The sequence below is a fragment of the Mastacembelus armatus genome, chromosome 3, assembly GCF_900324485.2.
Source record: "Mastacembelus armatus chromosome 3, fMasArm1.2, whole genome shotgun sequence".
Taxonomy (NCBI): Eukaryota; Metazoa; Chordata; class Actinopteri; order Synbranchiformes; family Mastacembelidae; genus Mastacembelus; species Mastacembelus armatus.
In genome coordinates, this window is record NC_046635.1 from 1,907,970 (window position 1) to 1,927,826 (window position 19,857).

A 19,857-nucleotide genomic window follows, 5' to 3' on the forward strand; every position below is an offset into this window, starting at 1 on the left:
AGTGATACCCATCTGGTGTACCTGCGAGGTGTGGATTGATCCGTTAAGTCAATGTGGCAGGTTGTGCCTGGGGAGATCAGGAGAAAAGATGCACACATACACACACACAGACTGCTCTCTAGAGGCAAACTCAGTGCAGGCCAAAGTAGCAATCAGACAGCGTTCATCTCTCTGCTGAACGCTAAAGCACAATTTGAAAGAAAATGTCTATTTTAATAAACCAGGAATTCTGAAACAAATGCACATTCATCTAACTGCAAATGCAGTCAGATTGTGGACATGCTGCAATTAGAGAGCAGAAGGTAGCCGGAGGGAGAAAGGTTTGCGTTCACAGCATTTGGAATACCACTAGAAAACCTCGCCTACAACCCCCCGCCCCAACATACTCACACACACACAGATCCCCAGCAAAATATGTTCCTTAGTGCCCTCTACATGATGGAAACCACAGATGTCTTCCATGCCCAGATGACTGCTGCAAGTGGTCCTTTTCATGCTGAGAAACAAATGTTGCCAGGGTCACTGAATCATGAAGATCATGTGATGCATCATTCATTCCCCCGCTGTCACCAGGAACCTACTGCGCTGAACTACGAACAACCATCTGAAAAACATCAGCTGTGAAGATGTGAGTTTTGTCACTTTTTTGTTTCTTCAGCAGGCAAATTTCTCTAACCGTCTTACAACACAGTGTAGAAAAAAAAAAAAATAATAAAGTGATGATATTTTTTGTCCGTTTGTTGCGTGTAACTATAATGATAATCATGCGCAGAGTCAAAAACAGCAAGTGCCAGGTATAATTCACTAGTGTTCAGCTGAATCTGAATCTGTGCCTCGAATGTTTGTTTTTTCTTTTTTGTAATACTTGATTAATGAGGTTCCTTCTTTAAAAAAAGACAATGAAATTACAACTGGCAGTCTTATAATTGCAACTGCTCAGGACACACATCAAGGACAGTGTACAATATTCAGTGCTCTGTATACTGTGCTTATTGATTGCACAAGTACATCCATTGTTGAAGCGTCAGCTCTAATTTTAATCACAATAATTATAGCTTACACATCTACGGATGTACTTGTTAGATTGACAGAAGTATATTGGCCTACATGTTGTGTTTGGTTGCACTGTGAGACAAGAAAGAAAACACATCTGGCCCTGTCAGCTCTGCCAGCTGATTGTTATGGGTCAGTCCAAACAGAGAATGAAGTCAGAATTTGACCACTGTAATAGCTTTTTACAGACGGTCATTTTGTTCCTTCTGTAGTAGCTAGCTTAAGGCTCAACAAATACTTTGTTTGTACTCTTTAACAATGAATCGAAAATCTTCCTGTATTTTAAAAATAGCAGATTTCAGTGGCTGCAACAGAGAATGTCACCCAACTTGGCAGCTACTACGGATTTTTAGCCCCTTTTAGCTCATTGTTTTGGTTTGACAACACATTTACTGCTTCGGTTTTTGCTTTCACAAGCAGGAGTCAGTTGTTTTGGCAAAATCTGTTCTCAGACGTCGATGGAGACAGTGATTATAAGTTACTCATCTAGTGACCAGAAACATGACTCAATACAATACCAGTGTTATCGTTATCTGCTTGATGTATAACGAGCCATTGGCTCATAAGCCATAACTGTGTTATGCAAAGGTTGTGTGCCTGTTCATGACAAAAACACACACACATACAAATTACTAATATAACATTATAACTTGTAGAACTTCCTATACTTTACATGCAAACTATGTCACAACACACTGGATGTTTCAGTTGGGTTTCAGTCCTGGTGCACGGTCTGTGGGCACTTATGAGCTGTGCACTGTGGATGTTTTCGTGCTTTGTGCAAAGTGGCCCACAAAGTGAAAATGAGACCCATGTGCCAGGAAGTTAAAATGCAAAAGAGTGATGATGAAAAGTTCAGCCATAGGTTGTGAACAGCCCCTGGTGCAACATTTACAGTGCCTCTAAAAATAAAACTGCAATTTAATAATGAAATACCTCCTTCAATCTGAAGTTGTTGTTTGGCAATGCATTTCATAATGTCTGCTTTGCTAATCTGACATGACACAAAGCTCACAGTACCATAGTTCTTCTGGTAAAATGTGTGAAGTACAATGTTCTGTATAATTATAGATATGGATTTTCATTTATTTTACAGCAGGAAAAAGCCTGATGGAAAATTTTCTGTTCAGCTATTCAGAACCAGAGGCCAAGTGCTCCACAGCTTCATCCCAAGACAGCAATGCCTTCTTGGTTGTTAACCATTGGATTAATAATAAAATTTTCTCCCTGGAAAGTACTTTCCTCTCCTGATTATGCAGGGTGCTTGAATCTTCCTTTTGTTCAAGGCAGAAGCGAGGAGGAAATGAGGGACACAGTGGCTATAAAGGAAAGCAGCTGTGAACAGAATGGATTAGCAAACGATACTGTCCATTGCACTTAGGCCAAACACTGAAACTCAGTTTGCTTCAGGTTCTACTCTCTGATGTGTCTGACATTATATTAGGAGGGTTTAAAACATGTTTATTTTAAAAATGTGAACAGCAAGAATTAGCTCCCTTTTTTTCATAATTAACAGGAATCATTCAGGCATTACACCATGTCTAGATTGCTGCTTTACATAATTAGTCATGCTTTTCTTTGATTGTCCAGCATACTTCAGCCAGAACTTTAGCTGGATCCAAAATACAGAACATATTACACAAGCATAACTGGCACGGATTATATAATTGACAAACCTCACTGTACAAATCTAAATCACAGCCTTGCTTCTTTTTATATCTCTGAAGTGCTTCATCGATGACCCTCACCCCTTTGGCCCACTAATCAAAATCTCTTCTCTGTGCCACAGCTGAAGTCAAAGGGTGACTGAGTTCCCAAGTTACGGAACCATCCTGCATGTAGATTAATGTGAAAGTTCACCCTTCACATTGGAAACAAAAGTTTTACAGATACTCTGGTCGGTACGCTGGTATTATCAGAAATCTGTGCTTGAGTATTAATAAAATAAAAAGTCTACGTGCAGCATTACAGTGTTAACATTATTTATTATATTTACATATGAATTAAATATTAATTATTCTTTTCATGATTATTGGTGTAAAATGTTATTATTACTAATGCATGATGTGAGAAAAGCAAAAATAAGTCCTGAGTCTAGTTATATTTATTATTGGTCAGGATGTTACCAAGTAAGTATGAGAGATTAAATCACTTTAAAAACCGATAGATTTTAACCATACTGATGTGTGTTTACCTACGGTTCATCTATAAACATCCGACCAGCAGGTGCATTTATTTATTTTTCATTTTTGTGCAACCTACCTCAATAGAAGAGCTTCCTTTTTACTTGTCTCAAGTTTCTAAATATATCACTCTCTACAGGAATGACCTGGAAACAGCCAAAAGGGAGTTTGACATGTGGTATATATGTAACTGGGTCTTCCTGCCAAATGCATTTGTGTTTGCCAATAAAGCAACCAGGACAATTTGATCTGAAAATGAGAAAGCCAGGAGTATGCATGTGTCGCTGGGGTATTACGGCAGAACATCACTGAAACTCAGCCTCGATTCATCTGCTGTCCTGTGACATTACGTGAGTATTAATTCTTGCTAGTTTGTATAGTATATTGTGAAGACAGTGCTTTAGATTTCTTGAGTAGAGTCTTTAAAATGTATAATCTACAAGCATCTGCACAAGTGAATCATTTAAAAGAACAGGACAATAATGGACAGTTGGACAGTGGTCAAGTTTAAGGTTAAAGAAAGGTTGTGGTTATGGTTAAATGTAAAAAAGGAAAAAAAAAGTGCATTAACTAAGGGTCACTAGCTCCTAGTTTCTATGCGACAGGGATGTTCCTGCACATATTTCATAAGAAATCATCAACTGATGCTGAAATTCCCAGTGAATGAGGCAATCAAGGTTTAACTCCAACAACGAGTCTGACACACACCGCCTCAAGCCATATGTGTGTGTGTGTGTGTGTGTGTGTGTGTGAAGGTGTACCGAAATTCACGTAGGTTACATTACATTATATGTACTACATAGCATTGTACTACACAGTGCTACAGCTGTGCGTACAGCTCTTGCACACACTGCCATCGGGCAAACACACGCCTTACATTTCAAGGACTCGACACGTCTGTTACACAGTCAGGGCTGAGTCGCAGCTAAAAATTTCCAGAACAAGCAGAGGAAGAAGAGGTGTATTCTGGGCACTAAATAATGTAGAGGGGAGACATTTTATCACTTGTGTTTGTCACGAGACTGGGACCCCTGTAACAAAACACAGGTGACTGAAAAGGTGATGGTAACGTGATTTCATAATTGATGATTTTATATCAACAATGGATTGCTTGTATTTGTTTTTGAAAAGTGTCTCTCAAATTGTTGGATTCACTAACACACTATCACCCAACTCTGCAACTCGGTCTTCCAGTTCATTGTTTTGGTTTTCACTCTGCTTTCTTGGTGGCATCTCAGTATTATTTTCAGATACAGCAGGCCACTGTTTACACTGAAAAACTCTAAAGTCCTACTACCTGTCAAGCACCAATTGGCAGAAAGGGCGCACACTTCACCAGCAAAGCCTAGCTGACTAACTGAAAGACTCTCCATTGTTTCCCCGAAAGGCGTTCGGCACAGGGCCTCCAGCAGCGTGAATTCAAGCACCAGCTAGAAATAAATCAGGACTGAATGCACTAGCAGCATGGCTGTGTTGAAAACCATGGCAATAAAAATATTAGATTTTGATTATTATTGTGTAAACCTTCCATTTTATGATGCTATTAACGAAAAGAGTAGTGAGTCACCAAAATATGATGGACGGTGATGAGGAATCTGAGGAAAAACACGTTTCCTTGTTTTCCAAACTCAGACAACAGGAAGGCCTGATAAGGAATTAACAATATTTGGTCTTGCATCAAAGGAATTAATCATTGCGAGCTAAGGTTGTGCCAACACCATCTTAACTGAGAGCTGCAATGAGGACAGGCAGGCAGCTCAGTAAGTCTCTGGTGACACAAAGTACAAGGATGCTGTTCTTGCAGTTCAGACCAGATCAGGTCTATTTTGATGATACTACTTAGATAATGTTACCAAATATAAAGATACTACTACTATGCTAGTGTAGTACTGCAACTACTATGCCATAATTCACCAAAACTATATCCAGCATGTACCTGATGCTGTATGATGAATTATCATTGAGCTCATAAAACACTTTCTGCTCGACTCATTGTCTATGCTTCTGAGCTGCTGCTTGCATTGCCCAACAGCTCTCTGGGAAACATATGTTAAGCAGATGTGTTATTTCTTCTAGAGCTTTAACATCATCTGCTCCCTTTGGTTTATTTAAAGTGGCATACATTCGCTCACGGCAAACCTGCATCTAACCCAACAGGGCACCAGTTTCCTCTTCAGGGGATTTTGCTTGTGGCAGACTGGATCTGAAAATGTTGAATATCATCAACAAACTGTCTCAAGCACAAGTGATACTTCAGGGTAAATGGAAGCTAAAAGCAAAGTAATATAACAGCATTTATGATCATCAAAATTAGATAACAATGTAATGGAAAAATGATTTTCTTCCAATAGAAGCAGGGAAATAACATGAAGCCAGGTATATTCTCTCCGAGGTGTCAACAGTGTAAGCTGCTGCTGGTGCAATTAGAGTAGAAGATGTTGTGGAGCCTGAATAATTCCTTCACAAACCCACAGTTCTTCAGCCACATATCATATTCTTATGGCATGCCTATTTGGTTTACAGCTGTACCTCTGTGGGTGCATAATTTTAAATAAAAAATCAGGATCCTTATGTTCCTTATGTGATTTATGTTCACTGTATTCCTTGCCACAGCAGGAAATTCTGGCCATCAATTCTATTAGTAGTAAACAAAAATTACACTCCCATTAATTGCTGAAAATTAGGAACATGCAATGACACTGAAATCAAGAAATATAATGAAGTCATAAAGCTTTCTGTGTTGTGTGTTTTCATGCAATAACTAGTATAGACTTTGGACAAACCAACAAACTTAAGTCTGTCCATGCATCCATTCTCTGTACCGCTCAGTCCAGTTCAGGTTTCGATGGGCTGGTGTCAGTCCAATCTGACATCAGAGGTGGGGAACACATCCCCATTCTGTCACTGGTCTGACCCATAGGGACAGACAAACACTCACATTCACACCTACAGTCACCTGTTAACCTAACCCCAGCCTGCATGTCTTTGGACTGTGGGAGGAAACTAAAACCCAATGCTATGCAGATGTAACCCACATAAAATATATTGGTAATAAGAGCAAACGCCTAAAGCTCAATATTCCTAGTCCAAAAATAAAAGCATCTTGGAAGAAATGTGCGGTTTCCCTGGAGCCTCATGGAGAGGAGCAGAGCTGAAGCTAGATGAGTCCAGAAGGTGTTGAAATATACAGTTTGTGGGCTGAAAACACAAGTTATTCAGTTTAACATTTGTATGAAAAGGATTCTTCTTCAATTTTGATTAAGTGGAGTGTGTTTCTCTCTGTGAGTTAAGTAGCATATAAGCTAGTAGCATAGCAGTTGGCTATATGTATTGTGTCAAACTAAAGTAAAAGGTTTTAAACTGAGTGTTAATAATATTAAGCACTTTATTTAATTTGTTGAGCTGATTTAATTGGGTAAAATTGAAAAAAACCGTTTAAGTTAAATAATTTATGCTTCATTTGCCTTAAAAAACGGTGAATCAATATTTTGCATGTAACATTAATTGTGTAAAACTGCAGAGATAATTCAGATTAGAGAAGAAGGTTAAAATGTATTTTTGAACAGTCCATGAGATCTCATCATGATAGAACATGCATTTTTATTTCATTCTGAACTGGATGTGCTGGATCGAACACTGGAGTTAGACTGGAGGTCCATGGCGAGCCAGACCCAGTGAGGCCTCTTTGATAGGACTCCTGTTGCAGTGGGGGCCGGCTGTGTCAGCCGATTGATCGACAGACGGATTGACTGACAAATTTATCAACAGATCACCACTCAGAGTCTTAAGATAATTTCAGGTAAGAGGCACCCAACATATGCACCACATCCCACGTGGATAGAGACACAAATTAAAGGAACTTTCAACAGACACCTAAGGACTAATTAAAGACACTTAAACGACTCTGTATATATATATATTTTTTAAAACACTCTGCTGTATTTTATGGTTCTATGTGTTCAAGTGTGTTTTGGTGTAAAATTGCAATAAATTTACCAGCTGTTCTTCTCCACCTCAGAACCTCCTTAATGTGCTCAGCACTACTAAATCTAAACTAGTGCTGCACAAACATAGGGAGAACATGTAAACTCCACACATTTCATTTCTTTGAGACAATCACCATGAAGCCCAGCCGCTCAACTTTATTAAGAAAAATAATAATAATTTTTTTGGTGTATTCCTGACAGAGCTGCCAGATAATTAAAACATCCCCACTGGTCATAATAGATTGTATCGACCTACTGTGCAATCTGTTTTGTTGCTTAGGTTTCAGGATTTGGCAATTTGTGACTATTATGATCTTCACTAGACAAAACCAGAAAAGGCCAATGAAAACAAGAGGCAGACAGGCATCAGTATATTGGAATGATGCAACCAGTGTCACTTTGCATTTTATCTTACATATAACCAGTGGTACTTCAGGCAGCTTAGTAAGGTGTGAGAAAGACTACTTTGATCAGGATTTAACAGATAATATGTTCATATCCAGAGTGAGCTCCTTAATTTTACTTTAATTCTTTAAAAGACATTTCAGCTGTGCAATAAATTTGAATTTGTAAGGGGTGCTAAAATTAATGGACAGGTAAATGTGTTTAGGAGCTCTCCAGAGTATGTAAACTTGCGTTGTGGGAAGTGAACATTACACCAGCCTCAGCAAAATGATGCTATCAATCCAGAAATATTAATCTGTTACATCATTTCGCTTGAGAAAACTAATTGGGTGGGAACAGCATATATACTTGTGTGCCGAAAAGAAGTCACACTTTGGATTAATCAAATACTTAAAAGACTTTGATTTCAAAATTACTGCAATGTAATAATATGTGTGAGCTGTGGGTTCTCAGTCATATGGAAAGATGTACCCGATGATCGAGGAAAAGATGTTCCTGTGTTTCACAAGGGTGAACTTATTAGCCTGCAAAAACCGAACAACTAAGGAGATTGCTGAAATCACTGCAATTGGGTTAAGAACCTGGAAGGACAGTGATGATCAACTTTGCAGAAGTGAGCACAGATCATTTAAAAAAAAGAGTGAGGTTGAATTGTAGAACATCAACAGGAAAAATTAGAGTTATATTCAATAGTGAAAATAACACGCGCAATGTGACGAGAATTCAAGACTGGGCCTTAAAGAGCATGGCAGGGAACATGCCTGGTAAAACCGGAGTTTGCAACAAATATCAGATAAGACGTAGATAAAAAAAATACATGGTATAGAAGCCTTTCATTGCATAAGGATTTTCATGAAATCCTATTTTTCAGACTTACATCAGTGCCTTCATTCGTCACTCCATCACTTCACTCCTGGAGCTCTGATTTATAGCGTCAGTGTCTGAGAGAACAATTGTGTGGTGGGAGTTTGATCAACATTTACACACTTGGCGAGAAATACAGACAAGCCATATTGTCTGGGTTTGGTCATCGGCATGCGGTGGTAATGTTGCTCAAAGTATAAACAGCACGTTTTTCCGACTCTTATGCAGTACCTGTGAATCACAAAATGTCACACAGTATCAAAATTCAAATATTTTCATATTTCGTCTGCTCCCAGAGCTCTGCAAACTTCATTTTTAGCTGCTGACTGCTCATACTTGTTTGCTTCTGTGCCTGTGTGCTAATCTCATTTCAGCTTTCCAGGCCAGCCGTAGGGAAAATTTGAGCGAGCAAAGCGAGAGAGCCACAGCTGACCACAGTGACGTAAGCTGCAGTGACCGACCCGACCGACGCTGCATACACATACACGCAGTCACACACACACACACACACACACACTCTCACTCACCTATACCCCCATTTCCACAGGGGAATTAACCATCAATGGCTCCTCAGTGTAAATGTGTGTGTATGCATGTGTGTGTGAGTGTGTGTGAGACTGAGAGACCCAGAGAGAGAGTAACGTATGCATGCCGGTTGCAGCTGTAGCTCTGAGCATTTCAATGACAGACTGTCATTTACAGCGTTTCCCCTTCTCATTTAAAAATATTTTCATATATGCTATTAGACTTAATGCTCTAATATATTAAAGCTTAAGCAAATGGGTATGGAAAGTCATTTATTCAATGATTTATTTATTCAGTGATCATATTACAATTTAGGATGTTTCATTTCAGCCTTGGAGTTGTTTTAGAAGTGTATCAACAATGCAATGACAGGTGGGGCAACTAAGTGTGTGTATGTTGGGATGAACTTATGTACAAATACGACTTCAGGTTGTGATTTGTATTCAATGCAACCACTAAATTTTATTACCAAGAGGGATAACTATCCAGTTTGCATATTACATAGAATATTTCATTTCAAAGCTGCTCTGCCCATTAAACCTCTCATGGTGCTCTGGATCTGTAACTATATAATGACCTGGTCGCTACGCCTTTCTTACGCTGACCTGCTGACAGCTTCAATTAAGCTGCTCATATTGCTTCTGGCAAAGCCCAGTTCACCCACCCCCCGATGCCATTTTACCAGCAATCAAATAACAACCTGGACAGCCTGCGCAGAAAAGTCGAACAAAACGATCTCATGATTTTCACATGAATAGTTTTGATTGCACTGCTCAAGTCTCATTCGCAGCTCTGTGCTGAAAAGAAAATAAGCAGTCACCTGGGTAACAATTGACTGAATCACCCAGCCTGCCCATATGCAAAGTCGAACGCCATCAAAAATTATCCACAGAGGTGACATGTTGAGGGGTCAAAGACAATATGTCCTTGTCAGGCCACAGAAATCCTTGCATATCACCTGTTCATCTCAGCAACAGTGATGCTGACTTTGTGAGAGTCACGTGACTCGTTCAGTTCGGTGAGCTATTCGCATCATAACTAGACCTTATCCCACAAAGCAGCATAATGGAACCGGCTGCACACTCATTCACACGTGTGAAGACAAAAACAGGATGTGTGAAATACTAGCATCATCTCAGACTTCCTTTTGTTAGAATGATCACTTTACTGCTGCACACCGTTCAGGAATATTCACTTTCAGCCTCCTTTGCTCACTAATGAGCAGTTTCAGCTCATCTCAGTAAACATCAGGCACAAGGAAGCAAAAAATCTTCCTACTCTGTCAGGCAGTCGGGAAGGGTCAGATTATTAAGGTCATATCATGAGGGAGTGAGAATAAAAAGAGAGAGGGAGACATTGGGAGAGAGGGATTTGCTGTGCTTTATCCAGGGGCTTGTAAACCATATGCTCAGCCCTGGGACACAACAAACAACACGAGGGGCTCAGCAAGAGCCAAGAGACCCACCAACACGCCAGCACATAGGAAGCAGGGTTCACACATGCAGAGGGCGTATGCCATTACTAGCAAACTGTCCAGAGTCCAGCATTAGAAACACGGAGTCAAGTTGAGTTTAATTGAGAGTTTCAGTTCAAAAGTGTGGATGTTCAACTGGAATATCGCTCATCACTGTTGACTAACTGCCCAACGAAGTTTGGTCTCATTATCCTACAGTAAGTTAATGAGATGTCAGTGACTCAGCAGAAACAAAACCCAGTTATGTAACTGTGCATAGATGCAGGTGTTCAGAGATTCAATGTCCTACGATATGAACATGTGCCCATTGTGTTTTTTGTTTTGTTTTGTTAAAGCAATAATTGGACATTTGGTGGGGAAACACAATTACTTACTGCCTACTACAGAGATTACAGTACCAGCTACGACCACACATAGTGAACTAAAATGTTTACACTACAGAATCAGCAGCTGACACGTTAATTGGTGAGCTTTGCTGGCAGGTGGGTTTTGTTACCATCAGACAATGCCTGACTAGCTGTGTCCCCTTATTTCCCCTTATTCTGTCCAACCAGCTGCTTATTATTTAATGCACAGACATGAGAACAGTATTCTTTTCTCCAAACATAAGTAAATAACTGTATTTCCCAAACTATTCTTAAACTATCCGTGTAATTTCTAAAAGAAATCACTTGCATATACGCAAACCCAGCTTTGCAGCATTTTTCAAAGTATGCCGAGCACATCCAGAAGAGTCAGAGGTAAAGTGAAAAACAGAGTAAGCACTGAAGTAAAGGAACAATCCCCTGAGATCCCTGTAAGAAAGAAAGAGGTGGATGATGGAGAAAGCGCAGGCAGAAAGCGAGGGAGAGTGAGAGAGTGAGTTTGCCTCCAGCCTCGGCACCGAGGAGGATCAAAGGTTTGTGCTCTGCATCTCAATGGACATCCGGTCACCAATACTGATGAGCCCGGGCGTGTGATGCTCCATTCACTGGGTTTATATCTTATGGGTAAACAAGTGGTCATTGCGTGGAATTCAATGGGTGTCTTTGCCCGAGATGTGTGTATACAGTTTCACTGCACAGAAACAAAAAGGCAAAGTCAGGTTTGTAAAAGCTAAATAGACAAAAACCGAAGGGTGGAAAAGGATAACTTTGACATGTTTCATCAAACTGACAATACTTTGATCTTCACGTATGGTCTACCTACTCATTTCTCAGCACTACAGTATTGTTACACCTTCACCGAGTCAAAGTTGAAATCTCTACATTGTTATGGCACGACGGAGAATCCTAAAATCCAGTATCATCGTTACTATTATTTTTGTTTCTCATATTCTACCCCCGAACAATCTGCCTTATTTCTGTCTGGCACATGAGCCCAGTCTTAAATATAACACGATGAAGACAACGGGTTTACCAGTATGATCCTGAAAAGTGTCCAAAGAACCATGTCATGTTACACTATTTTTGTTCTGGAGGAAAAAAAACAAATAAATATATATAAAAACACTGTTTGACAGATGTGTTAGTATCTTAGCATCAGTCAGTAACACTAACATAAGCATTTTAGACTCTAAGACGCAAAGGGATGTGTAAGTTTCACACTGATTCAGAGTAAATTAATTCTGCAGTATTATAACTGTCAAATATAGTTCATCATCAGAATTACAGTCTACTCCTGTTCATAATGTCTACATCAATGTTTATAAGGCTGTAATCATCTTGAAAGACATGATGTAGTCTCTAAACACCTATAGTAATGAGGATTTCAGCATTACGTCTATTTAGTGTGTGTTTGTCTCTCACAGATGGCTGTAAATCCTCTGATGATACACTCATGACCTCCAGTGGGATTTTGTCCCTTTAACTTGAGAGCCTATTAATTGCCTGCAATTATCCTTTGCAAGTGTGGCATCTGTCAGAAGTATCTCTTCTATCCCCACATCGATAAAAATGTCATAGTAGTAAAGGCTGACGGAGACATTCACCATTTATTGCACAGTAGGGTGTGTACAGTCCAAATCTGCCTTCAGAGCTCGAAAACAGGTCTGCTTTGTCAAAACCCACGCGACTCTGTTTTTTTTGAAGGGCAACATTTTACTTGTTGAAACAACAGCTTGCATACAGGAAATTCATGAAGACAGTACCTTGTCTTGGTTCTGTGGATGGAAAAAACAAAATAATGAGACGTCTGTAAACTAGCTTGTTCGATTACTTTGTTTTTAAAGTGTGCTCTTCTATATTGTTGGGGAATCATCCACAGTCCCCTTGGTGCATTCAAAATCTTTAAAGTTTAGTGCAAATTTGAAGAAACAGAATCACAGAAACAAAAGCAACAAACTAAGGAAATTATAAGGCAACATTTATAAATATATCAAAAATAGTCATTAGAGAACTATCTTTGTTACAAAAAAGGTACAAAAGTTTTGTCCTGTACCAGCGAGAGGGACATATTTTTCAGTTCCTCTACTGATTTTACAGCCTTGTATCCCAGCTGGTGAAGTACTTTCTGACACACGGTCTGTGTGTATTCTACCATGTCATAAGACAGTTTCAAACGCCAACTCTCCGCATTAGCAGCTGAATCCCTCACTGTACCGAACTTGTGTTTTGCTGAGGGCTCATTGCTGCCCCGAGTGTTTGCGTGTATCCAGTCTTCCACATTTTTATCCATAGGCAGCCCCAGATAGTCATAGATCTCTTTTGTCTTTAGGAGTGGATTTCGAGCCAAATCCTCATAGCGAACCAACATGTATTTTCCTTTTAGCCAGTAGGGATGGCTGAGACCAGTTGAAACAGAGCTGAGGAAGTCTTCACAGACAACTGTAAGCTGACTCAAGTCTAGATTATACGGCCGCCTCCCTGTGGCCCTCCAAATACGCCACAAACGATACGTATCCCTGAATGTCTCAATCCGTGATGACAGGATGCCACGTGGGTCTCTGACGAGTTGAATCACTTTAATATTCAGCCGGGGGTCTTCCACCAAAGCGCGCAGATCTCCAATCTCTGGCACCCGAACGATTTTGATTGCAATGTGCCGCTTCTCACGGCATGCTTCTGTTGCTAAAGTCATGTTTAGAGCTGCACACTTCTTAACACAGTCCCCTTCTTCCACGTTAATATCAGCAGGACCGAAGGCATCGCATACAGGTTGCTGGCACAATGCTCGGCTGGCACCACGACGGAACAGTTTGTCTGTGGTGTGGTTTGTGGGCGTCGGTTTGATGTAGCTCTCCAGGAAATAGAGGTCGCAACCGTACAAGCTACGCAGGAGGTCTCGACTGGCGCCCAGCATCACGCGTCGGTCAGCAGCATTGCGACTGTGTGACAGACGTGGGATCAATGTGGTCTGCACATGATAGAGAGGCTCAAATAGGTAGAATACCTCCTGGTTCTGGTTGAGCAGCTGGCCAACAAAGGAAGACCCACTACGGGTGGTGGCCAGGACCAGGATGTGTGTTTTACGTGTGGCATTGATGGAAAAGTAAGGGTAGTCATCACAGCCTCCACTGCCTGCTGCTACTCGCTCAAAGGGAGATTCTGTCTCCTGGCCCCCGAGACCACAGTTCTGGGGGCTGGGCAATGGACACAGCTGGAAAGGCTTGGAGGTGAGTGTCCGGATGGCTGTGTACTGGATGGCAATGGAGGCCAAGGCCAACAGAATCACTGCCTTCCAGGAACATTGCATGGCTGAACCACTTCATTTAGACACAGCGGCCCATGCCAAGTCCTCCCTGTGAACAAAGAAGTTTTTGTTGTTTTATTACTAGAAATGTTTTTTGTTGTTATATTATCATCATTTTTTTGGTAATAGATTTAAGGTTTTTCTACATTTTTCTACCTAAACAAAATACCACATGGGTACTTACTTACTGCCCTAAGATGACAGTTCTAATTACATAGAACAGCACAGCAAAGGAGAAAATAGTACTAATAATTAAATCTCATTTGAATATATCAATTAATGGATCACCTGCACTTTAACTGATTTTAGAAATGAGGGTGAGTCATCAGTGGCTTGGATATATGTGCTACCCAGACTAGACTTGATTATGATTCCAGGACCAAAAATCTATATTTTCATTCACTTTCATTTCATTTCACTTTTCATTCACTTCATCAGTTACTAAAGCCGATATATACATTTAATTAATCCACATGAAGAGTAGATTTCTAAGCCCGTAACTTTTGGTTGCTCTCCAGTCAGCTGACACAGACTGCCAAAATATGTACAGCAGTCTGAGCCCAGCCCACAGTGGAGTGGAAGCACAAAACAGGCTGTACACTGAATCTAAAAATGGAGATACATCTATTTATTTATTTGGAACTTTTACTTGAATGTGAAAAACAACTCCGGGTTGCAAAATGCACCAAAGTTACTATATAGTCTAATCATCAGGGACAGAGAATAGTTCATCAAGTGCATACTACAAGACTACACTGCAGCACACGCCATACACTTAACACTGGCTCTCTATTCAAATGTGTCTGCATCTAAACCAAGGGCCTTGTGTGGTCCGATGGGAAAGTCTAAGCATTGTGCTGTAGTACGATTGTTCAAGGAAAAAAAAAAAAAAATAGCCAGGCAGATACATAAACAACAATTTCAAGCTCCAAAACCAATGTCATGTCAAGGGGAACTGATGCTGCGAGTGAAGAATTAGATGGTCATATAGAAAATCTGTCTCATTAAGGATTTGATTTTTCTAAATAATTCTCTTTTACTGATTTACTGGTGCTTTGATAGTGTTGGTAAAATAAAGACCCATCATCATGACTTCAGACCCCCATGACTTAAGATGATCCTAAATAGAAATGATTCACAGGGCTATCTCTTTTGACTCCATAAAATCCCAGAATTGTGGAATAAAAGCAGATAAAACACCCCCCCACCTCCTAACAAATTATGGGGAGACTACAGCCTTGTTTAAAGAAACCTGACAATGTTTATGGTTTATACTGTAACAATGCAAAATACCTACTTCAGTGGCCACAGACAGGAACACAGACGACTTGTGCCCGTGATGGGCATCAGTGCTTTCTACTCACAGACATCTTGAATACATGGGAATAAAAGCTCAGTATATTGCCGCGGGAGCGGGTTAGGCTTCCTGACAGATTTTCCGCGATGCAGACATCCTCACTAATGCTGCGATAAAACAACCCAGCACACATGATCCCTTCCTACCCGACCGCAAGGGTTCAGAAACAACAAAGAAACAACTACATAACATCCAACCTAACGCCACTCACTGATGATTCCCACTTGTTTTTGTTCCAGCCTACCTTGTTGATGGTTGTACTGTCATCATGCGTTATACGTCCATGAATCACGACCGGTTTTTCCTTTAGTCCTCAAACGTCTTTCCTCCGTGCGCTTTTTCTCGGGTAGGGGAGAATAATTGCGCCTGGCAGACCCGTATTGTCCATGCACTGGTACGAGTCGGGTTAAGTTGGAGGGTTGGGGGCTTCAGACACTCAGAAGGAGAAAAAGTGGGGGTGTGACGCCGAAGCTGCTGTTATTAAGCAGCCAGGCAGCGAGACTGACCGGAGAGAGCGACAGCCGGGTTTCCCTTAAATGATGCGCAGAAACTGAAAGAGTGTGAGGTACACAAGGACCGACTGTCTGGACCACCCCAGACCCCTCCCCCTTTCCACCTGCCTCTCTCTCTCTCTCTCTCTCTCTCTCTCTCTCGTTCTCTCTCTCTGTCAACCACACACACACACACACACACACACACACACACACACGATCATCCTCACTCACAAAGCCCCCCCCACCCCACACACACACACACACACACACACGCACACACTTTACACACAAGCAAATCAGCTCGTTTCGCCAAACCAATGTGACAGCTGAGTTCCCTGATTCCATATCCACCTTTTGTTCATCTGAATTGTGCCTCATGCAGTTTGAGCGTTTTGCATGAAACTGCTTTTTTTTTTTTCCTTCATGTGAATGAAATGGCTGCAGAACTCACTGCAGGTTTTTATCTCACATTGGATCCATCCTGCTTAGGAAAGCACAGACCTCGAGGCGTTTTATGGCAAAAAGTTTCACTCCTGACTCTGACGTGAACTCGTCACATCAGTATTACTGCCTCAGGCTCCGTGATACTGCAGAGCCCTGTCTCCAGGGCATCTGCAACCCAGTTATTGATAAAGGAGTGGGTGGGCTGATAATGAACATGATATGAGTGTGCAAAGTACACGCTGCCTGAATGAAGCAAGGCTGAAACACAAGACAGAGAAAGCTTTAAAAACTGAGTGGGGAAGGAAAGGAACACAAAGAAACAGCCAGTAGTTTGATAATAAAACACAAGTGTCTGTCCTTAGAAGGGTTTTAGATAAAGCTACAATAAAATCAGGGCAACTGTGTGCAATCTAACAAGGTCTATAGCGAGGGGCATGGCCGACCCAGGGCCCACACTCTGATCACACCCTGCTTTCGGTCTCTTGACCATACATGCAACTTTATACGTTTGCTGATTGAAAAAACTCACTATAATAATCTGTAAGAAGAGATTTCATATTGTATGGTGGGCTACTGGATATTCACCTCATTATTATTTTGCCATTGTATGTGTTCCTGTAGTACTTCTGTTTGATATCCCTTGAGGGGTCCACCTACAGTAACTGTTTTGCTTTGCAGTTTTACTGGATGGACCTCATCTGAATTTATTTCTAAAAAACAATTTATTATCATTTATTTCTTCCACATTTCTAAAGAATCACATTAGTTTATTTCTGCAGCCTTTGCAAATGCGTGCACATGTAAGTCTGTAATAAGAAACACCACATGGTATTATCAGGTTTGATACCAAACTATAGTACATGTTGGGCAGCTACACCACATTTTTCTGCAATGTAGAGAAATATATAATCTACATAAGCCTAAAACCTAAAAAAGCCTTCATGTTTGTGATAATTTGAAGATTTCATTAGGAAGGGGCCACAGAAAGTTCAGTAGTTCATCTGTGCGGTTTTATACGATTGATATGGAACATATGAGTTTCTTATTTTGCTCAACCAATTCTCAAATAGATGCTTTCCTGACTGAGCCCTTGAGATGTAGTCCAGCTTTTCTTTCAGGGGTATTGGACACTTTTCAGGATCCTGTGAAACCAGCAGACAGGCTATCATGATGGAGGATCAGGGGGAATTGGTTCCCCGTTGCACTGGCAGAGGTCACCGAGGTAGTTAAAAAGCTCTGATGTGACATGTTTCCAGACACCTCCGAATTCACCATGAAACGCTGAAGGCTATAGATGCTTATGAGCTGTCATAACAGACATGTCACCTGTAGGAGCAAGGCAAAGATTAAACATATGTAGGGTCACTTGTGTTTGTAGGTGTCATCTTTGTAGTTTGGTTTAGACACAATATAGGTAGGAACCTGTATTCGGGCGGGGGGGCATGACAGACATGACACGCTGGGCTCCGTAATGTCTACCAAAGATGTATTAGTGAAAGTGTCTTCATGGACTACTGTTATGAATTCTTGCACTAATTGGCTTGAAGACATTGTGCACAGTGAACAATAAATAATATTCCACTGAGATGGCGAAGAGTGGCGTATGGATTCTCATTGCACCAGACATTAAGAGCTTATACGGTGTCTCGGTAAACAAGTCAATTACTCACCTGTCACTGCTATATCAGCCATTGCTGAATAGTCTTGCAAAGCCAACCTGAATTTCAGTTCAGGGTTCACAACAAGATTTTAGCCTGGTAGAGGACTGGTAGTACTGGTAGAGCCTGGTAAATGCATGCTGGGCCAATTATTAAACTTAAAAAGCCGTTTACCTCAAGTGGTACCTCTTGTTTTTTGATATTCAGTCTCTTTTCATATGCTCATATGCAGTATAGTTTCCCTAAATGCATTTATAAGTGGTGTAAGATTAGATCATTTAATAAAAATACTAATAACAATAGTCTTAAATCTACCATGCCACAAAATCATACATATACATATACACAATCCCAAACAGTACGAGCTGTTGCCAAATGAAAACCAAGGACCTTGAATTTTTGTGATTTCGATTTTTTAAACAAACACAAAAATATTCTTTAACAGTTCAGAAAAGAAATGCTCACCCTTCTTTCATCCTTTCATCCTGTCGTCTCTCCTAGCTAAGACACGAACTATAAATGCCTCATTGTGATGAACTAAAGGCACAGGATAAGGAGGAAATTTGTCAATACAGGACAACGATCTAGTTACTGCTAATGTGACACAAATCACTACAGCTATACCAAGTGGTGATAATGATATTAGCCCAATAAAAGGTCAAATCAGGAGCATACTATGTTGTTAATGTTACCAAAACAAACAACTTTAAAGTCCTTAGACAGCTTTTAGCAGTCTCACCTTGAAAAAACAACCCAGTGCTTTGGTTTTTGCTAAGCCTCTTTGGTCTGACATGCACTGTTTCTGATTTTATGCTGACAAGAGGTCTTCCATGGATGCTTGAAATTACTACTTGCTGTGTGAAAAAGCTTCTTATAACCTTTTCTAGGTAGCAGGAGCGGGGCTTATTTACAGACTACACTTTGACTACGGAGGGTGAAGGGCTGTTGTGGAGGGAGCATAATGTTTTTTATAGTGCAAGACATTTTTAAGATTAGATTATCTTGCATGTAAAACCTTAACTTACAAAGGAATAGATTGTAATTACAACTTTAAAAGAAAGAAAGCAAAAATATGTTTCAATCCAAAGTGTAGTGGAGTAGAAATATACAGTAACATAAAAGGGGAAAACTTCTGTAAGTTAAAACGATAATACTCGCAACACTGGTGTCCCAAACTGTTCCTCACACAACACATACACTGAGATAACATGCAATATTAAAGACAATTTGGTTGCATTTCTCTTTGAGCATGTTTACAGTCACATTTATTTGCCCTCTCATGGATGTTCTGTGAAGTTGCTTGGGCATTGTCTGAACCTTGCAGATGAAATGCCCCTGTACATGCTTATAGCAGCTCCACAGGGAGGTCAGTGAAGCAAAAGCCATACAGCTCTGATGCCATGGCTGTCCCAAGGGTGTTGATGTCGACAAACCCAGCTTGTAGATGCCTCGTCCAGGGACACACTCCCACACTGAAGCTGGGCATCTGCTGCAGTGTGATAGTCTTTCAGTGCAGTATCACATAACGGTATTCTCCTTGAGCATGCAATAAAAGGATTTGTAATATATTTATAATACACCACGCTAAATAATGTGCGGCGGGGGGGTGGTGGTGCTGGCTTTGTTGTCTCTGTCATCCTTATGCCAGTATACACATGGTGACAGAAGATGGTTTTTGTGTCTGGCATTTTTCATTCACAACTTGGAACTCTGCGTGCACAAGGATTTCAAGGGATTGTTTTGTT

General features: G+C 40.6%; 1 protein-coding gene across 1 annotated transcript; it reads right to left on the reverse strand.

Moving 5' to 3' along the window:
• Positions 1 to 12,659: 12,659 nt before the first annotated feature.
• LOC113138077 (carbohydrate sulfotransferase 1) lies at positions 12,660 to 15,969 on the reverse strand. The gene is made up of 2 exons (XM_026320209.1): positions 15,761 to 15,969; positions 12,660 to 14,208 (listed from the first exon to the last, which is right to left on the reverse strand). The coding sequence occupies exon 2, from the start codon at positions 14,160 to 14,162 to the stop codon at positions 12,876 to 12,878; it is 1,287 nt and encodes a 428-aa protein (XP_026175994.1). The 5' UTR covers positions 14,163 to 14,208; positions 15,761 to 15,969; the 3' UTR covers positions 12,660 to 12,875.
• Between the last annotated feature and the right edge of the window lie 3,888 nt (positions 15,970 to 19,857).